This window comes from Thunnus thynnus, chromosome 19 (genome assembly GCF_963924715.1).
Source record: "Thunnus thynnus chromosome 19, fThuThy2.1, whole genome shotgun sequence".
Lineage (NCBI taxonomy): Eukaryota > Metazoa > Chordata > Actinopteri > Scombriformes > Scombridae > Thunnus > Thunnus thynnus.
In genome coordinates, this window is record NC_089535.1 from 5,818,286 (window position 1) to 5,824,341 (window position 6,056).

General features: G+C 37.2%; 1 protein-coding gene across 1 annotated transcript; it reads right to left on the reverse strand.

Moving 5' to 3' along the window:
- Window positions 1-1,987: 1,987 nt before the first annotated feature.
- Window positions 1,988-5,797, reverse strand: LOC137170553 (placenta-specific gene 8 protein-like). The gene is made up of 5 exons (XM_067573998.1): window positions 5,558-5,797; window positions 5,248-5,356; window positions 5,035-5,159; window positions 2,863-2,970; window positions 1,988-2,763 (listed from the first exon to the last, which is right to left on the reverse strand). Exons 2-4 carry the CDS (start codon window positions 5,330-5,332, stop codon window positions 2,866-2,868), a joined length of 315 nt encoding a protein of 104 aa, XP_067430099.1. The 5' UTR covers window positions 5,333-5,356; window positions 5,558-5,797; the 3' UTR covers window positions 1,988-2,763; window positions 2,863-2,865.
- Window positions 5,798-6,056: the final 259 nt, after the last annotated feature.

Sequence of the window (6,056 nt, forward strand, 5' to 3'; positions counted from 1 at the left end):
TCTTCTTCAGAGAAAGAGGATGGTCTCATTTGTTGGACTCGTTTAAAGATGGTGTTGGCGTCCATTTTTAAGAGATGTCAGTTTTCCACAGAGAGAAAAAAAAACAATCAGTAAAGTAAACAATCAGTAAACAGGTTTGTCGAACGCAATGAACGAATACGTCGGTTCAGAGGGTTTGGACAGCTGAGCGATCAGGTACCAAATGAGTGAGAATGTGCAATTGTTCCTCAAGTTAAGAACATACGGAATGTAGATGTGTGTGACATCATCAACATTCTTGACACATCACAGGACGGAACTGCTGATATGCAAATGAGGGAACTGAACCCAGGTCTGAGCTTAACTCCGCCCACTGCATAATTTTGAAAAATGCTAAAAAGTGGTCAAGAAGCTGAAGGGGGGGGGGGGGTCTTCGCAACATGCCAAATCAAAATGAATGCTGTGTATTTCTACATTTTCTTCACCTCGATATGCAAATAATATTGAGTTCAAAATGTATATTGTAGCACCACGCCCTTCATCACAAGATACTATATTCACCAGCATTCACATACCACAGTATTAAGTAATGACTTTGGACTTTTTAGTGTCTGTTAAAAAATACTTTTCACAAAAATATAAAGACTTATGAGTTCATTTCTGGGTATCGCTTACTGTTTGTAATTGGTTGCCAAACTTTTGAAGGTGTGGATGATGCCCTAAACCGGCCAGAATCTTTCAATTTGCAACAAAATTTGGGAATGTTGTACAAAAAGCCACACTGCACCAGTATGTAACATTTGATATAATCCTACCCACAGTAAAGTACTTATAACATGATATTTCTGCAATTCTGTTGACTTTAATAAAATGAAACTTGGTACAAAAGTTCTCCATGAGAATCTGTACAACATACTGAATCATGGCACCAATAGCCCCACCCTGTGGTCATGAGTAAAACTCCAACATACTACTTATTAACTGCCATATCTCTTAAATGTAATATTCCATGGTCACCAAAGTCTGCAAAGTTCTACAGGGGATGCTGAACAAGTGTGTTGTATTTGCAGCAATGTTTTGCAAGTTATTTCAGCTCTTTCCAGATTAAAAATGATTTACAGAATTAAAGAAAATCAGAAAACCATGTAAGCCACCCTCTGTGTGACATAGAAGAAATAGGAACATTAGAGCACATATATTATTGATTTGATGTATTGACTGGGACAGTGTGCAGTTTTAAACATTAAAGATACACTGTACCGGAGTTAGCTCGAAGCTAATTTGCATCCGTAGTCCCCCACAATCAAAACATACAACAGCACAACAACAAACAGTACAAAGCAAAAAAAAAAAAAACAACAAACCAAAACAAAACAAAACACACAGAACACACCATACAAAATACAAAATACAAAGCTACACACAACAGCACATCACATATACCCACACTGTCAATGTCAAGCAGCACTGAGTCCATACAAATAAAAAATGAAAGTACAAGAGCAAATTAAATGAAATAAGTTCATATATAAACAAATAAGATGCAAATAAAAGAGACAAGCTCGTGTGAAGCAGATAGAATACCAGCAAAAGAACAAACCTTTAATATAAAACTGATAAAAGTGCAAAATATATGGAAGTGGATATAAAAAAATACTAAAATGATGACATTAAATAAAAGCACAATTAAAATTGCTATGACAATAAAAATTAAATAAGTAAAACACCATAAAATATAATAATATACAAAGGAAATCTAAAAGTGATGTGATGATGTAAGCCAGCCAATCATTAAACAGACTGAAGTTAAATAGGCAGTACCATTATCATCACCACTAACACCCCCCAAACGAACTGTCAGACCTAAATATGACAGACAGACAGATATGGTTTAAAAAAAGAAAACAAAAACAAAACGTCCCACTCATTTGGCATCCTAGGCGACCGCCTGTGTCACGGTCCACACCATAAGGAAAATGATGACTGACAGCAAAAAACAAACAACAACTTACAACGATAATGTTCCTTTAATAAACCAGCAGTCGGCCATGCTGGAGTTAAGTAATAGTGAAACATCCAAAAGTGAAACTGATCTACAAACAAGTAGAGGAAAAAAACAAGGGACAACTTCTGCAAATTAAAAGGTTTTTATTAAAAGACCTTTTATTAAAAACACCTTTGTAAACACCACATACATTCAGTATTCAGAAAATCATCAGTCCATTTAATCAAATGTCTCCACTGTGACGGTGATTGGTTGTGGTCTTCTTTTAAGAACAGATTTTAAATGACAAGACAGCTGCAATCAATATAAATTACTTTAATACACTGCAAACCTGTTTCAGTGGTTCTAAGATCTGCTGAAGAATCTGCACACATTGTGTTCATGTCTGAGGTCAAGTTCTGGTTACAGAAAGGCTTGGGAAAAAAACCTGACAGTGTTTCAAAATTGAAGTCAACACTAATCTTCTCCACATTACGTCAACTGTTCAAGACAACACAGATAAAAATGTGATTTAGGACACTTGTAGTAAATCATGTCACTGTTCTCCACCCATAAGGAGTGCCCCTGATGACTAATGTTCAACTAGCTGGAACAAATAATTTCTTTCAGAAGACTGGAAATATCACAAGGATAGTCGATTTACAACAGTCGTACAACATTAACGGCTTTATTATGCTGTATATCATTTCATAAATAATTAAACAGAAAGAATGAGTAGCATCTAAAAAGGTTTCAGAAGTGCAGCAGTCCAGCAGGCTTCCTTGGTATCCTTACTGCACCTAAAAAGCAAACATATGATGTCCCATCCTTTAATCAGCTCTATAAATGTAAAGATAAGAAGTCTCGGGTGTGCTGTAGAGCTGTTATAAGATGCTCACCACTCAGTAAATGCCTTGTTCCTTCCTGCGGTCGATATCTCTCCTCAGTTGGCAGGTGGCACAGACTGGACAGCACATGGTCGCTATAAAGTCCTTCAAGAGAGACCCCTGGAAACACAAAAACATTGTACTTTCTACTCCACTACATTTATTTGACAGCTTTTCAGATGAAGAGTTGACACAGTCATATAATACAATATAATATAATAATATAACAAGCTTTTAAAATACAACACATTGTTAAACATTAAACCAGTGGTGTCTGGACTTTAAAGGAGGGGCCATGAGATTAATATGACTGGCCATCAGATTATCACTGATGTAGGAAACTAGAAAAAGCTAGACGCTGCTAGACAGAACTACATTTTTTTTTAATGACTGAGCTGCTCATAACTCCTGCCAGTGGTGGAAAGCTAAGTATATTTACTCAACTGAACTCAAGTTAGTCATATCAAGTGGATATCTGACACATTTACAGTCTTTTTAGCATCAAATTCCCTCTTTGTGTTTCCTCAGACAGCGTTTTCCTGCTGCGGTGGAAGTATAGTAACAAAAAGAGGGACTTTGGCACTAAAAAGACTATAACGTTGAAAGATATCTACTTGATTTGACTCATTTGGACGCTGAAGCTTCATATTAGCTTCAGATAAACTTTTAAATACATTTTTAGCACAGAAGGAGGACTGTGGACGTTGTTCCCCATCACTTACATTGTAAGTGTATTATGAAGGGATCTTCTAATGGTCAGTATGAACAGGAGGAATGATTACAACAAGAAAAACATGTTTCAATGTTCAGTTGGGCTCCTGACTGTCGTTTTGAGACACACTTGAAAAATTGTGAACATTTAAGTTTAGAATGTATGCAGGATGTTTACTTGTAACAGGGTATTTTACACTCTTGTACTTGCACTTTTACTAAAGTAAAGGATCTGAATAGAGCAATAAGTCGATTAATTGATTAGATGTCAACTATTACATTAATTGGCAACTATTTTAATAATTTTTTAAGAAATAAATGCCCTGCTCTGATTCCAGCCTCTCAAATGTGAATATTTTCTAGTTTCTTTAGTCCTCTAATGGCAGTAAACTGAATATCTTTGGGTTGTGGACTAAACATTTCACATACGAGCACAAAGAGTGATCAACATTATTCACAATTTTCTACCATTTTATAGACCAAACAACTAATTGATTAATTGAGAAATTCCGGGGCAGCTTTGGGTTGTCAGATAAGAGCCACAGTGAAGTTAAACCATCGGGAAGATGTTCTGAGGTAAGACAAAAGGTTTATAAAGACTGATGTTGAGTCTGTGTCTGTTGGGAAAATTGATTAAAATTATGCTTATGGCTTCAGAGACCTAGGCACCGATGGCGAAATACTTTCTGAGTTTTTGCTTATTAAGTCCCAATTTACCACAATTAAAGTATGTTTTCTATTTTCATTGTATTTTCCATCTTATGTTACATGAGTGCTGAGAAAAAAGGTTTGAGAAAAAAGACTGTGATGTGTGTTTTTAACCCCCACAGCGCCACTAAGAGTGTTCGTTTTGTTTTTTTTCCCGGGGCAGCTTCGGGTTGCGCCCGACACAGATAAGACCCACAGTGAGGTTAAATCCACAGATAAGACGTTCTGGGGTAAACTGCATGAGGCTTATTCTGGTTAATCAAGATCGGTGGAGAGTCTGCGTCCATTGGGAAAAGGGAGGTCTTGTTATGCTTATGGCTTCAGAGACCTCGATGCCAATTTACAGATTGTGTACAGATTGCTTTTTAAGTCTCAAATTACCACCACTAAAGTACACTTATGTATCAAATTTTTACTTTATTTTATCTTATGTTTATTAACATTATCAAAAGGATTTTATTTTCCATCTCATGTACATTTACATGTTTTTATGTTAATTTTTTGTCTTTTTTCATGTGAAACACTTGTTGCATGTAATTGCAATGTAAAGCACTTTGACCTGCATTTTTGCTAGTTGCTAGTTAATTGCTAGTTACAGCCCTGGATCTGAGTACTTCTTCCACCGCTGCCTGTGCAGGTGTAATAACCACAACTAAAGGCTGTACTATCGTTCTCGGAGATACCTGACAATACTGTTGCTGTTTTTTATAATGTCAAAATGAAATCCTACAGTCAGCCAGCTGCAGATATCCACTGAAAACTTACTTCGATGTTGTATCTGGTCCTGTAGACGCTGCGGATGGTCATTCCCATACCACACAGGCAGCACTCGCCCATGTCACTGGCAATGGAGCAGGTCATGCAGGGGTAGCAGCACAAACCGTAGCAGCCTGAGATAGAGGGAAAGGAAATGCTTCTTAACTTTGGCTGCATTTTGATGTAGAAAAAGCATATTTCCCAGGAAAGAGGAGAGCTTACAGGTTCCAAAGTCGCCGCAGAAATCAAACAGACTGGTCTGGAAATCAGAGGGTTCAAATCTGCCTGGTTGGTTGGTCACAGCCATGATCAGGATAAAAACCCTTCTCTTCTGTGGGATAAAAAAAGGGTTTTCCTGTTTGTTCTTATCACTTTTTTTTGAGCCAAACACATGAAGAGTATTTACATTACTTCTGTATCTTCCCCAAGCAGAGATAACTATAAATTACACCTCTTTTGAACATCAAACAATCAAACATAAGTTATCTGGTTGGGATTCAAAGTCAAGCGGCAGTTAGGAGCAAAATCTTACCAGATGGTTGGAGAGTTGAAGGAACTGATGAGGAGACTCCTGGACAATGGATTGAGACCGGAGACAGGGCGAGTTTTTATAACCAATCAAAGCAGATGACTAGTATACTGTTAAAACTGTCGCTGTCTGGAGCTCAAAGGTCTGGTTAGGTGAGAAAGGAAACTAAATACCAGAGACACTGTGTTCTTTAATAAATCAATGAAGCTTATGAATGCGATCTCCCTGAGCTCTGCAGTAAGAGAGAAGCACACACAAACATTTTATACTTTCAGCCTCCACCCAACAGAATTGTCAACACAAGGACCTCACACCTGTTTCTGAAAGATAAATATTAACAGTTCCGTAAATTGTGTCAGGCTCGCCTTATACATCTTCCAGTTTGTGCATTTAGTTCCCCTTTCCGTTAAAGATATGACTTTGCTGGTCATGGTGTATCATGCAAATATTGTGCAACTTTGTTCTTTTAACGGCAAAATTGATCAGTTGAATACACTTATAC

Excerpts from the sequence above, each read along its gene's own strand:
- LOC137170553 (XM_067573998.1), bottom strand. The coding sequence starts at position 5,332 with ATGGCTGTGACCAACCAACCAGGCAGATTTGAACCCTCTGATTTCCAG. Across the intron at positions 5,160-5,247 it reads CTGCGGCGACTTTGGAACCT|GCTGCTACGGTTTGTGCTGC; the intron begins GTAAGCTCTCCT and ends CCTCTATCTCAG. Across the intron at positions 2,971-5,034 it reads GGACCAGATACAACATCGAA|GGGTCTCTCTTGAAGGACTT; the intron begins GTAAGTTTTCAG and ends TTGTGTTTCCAG.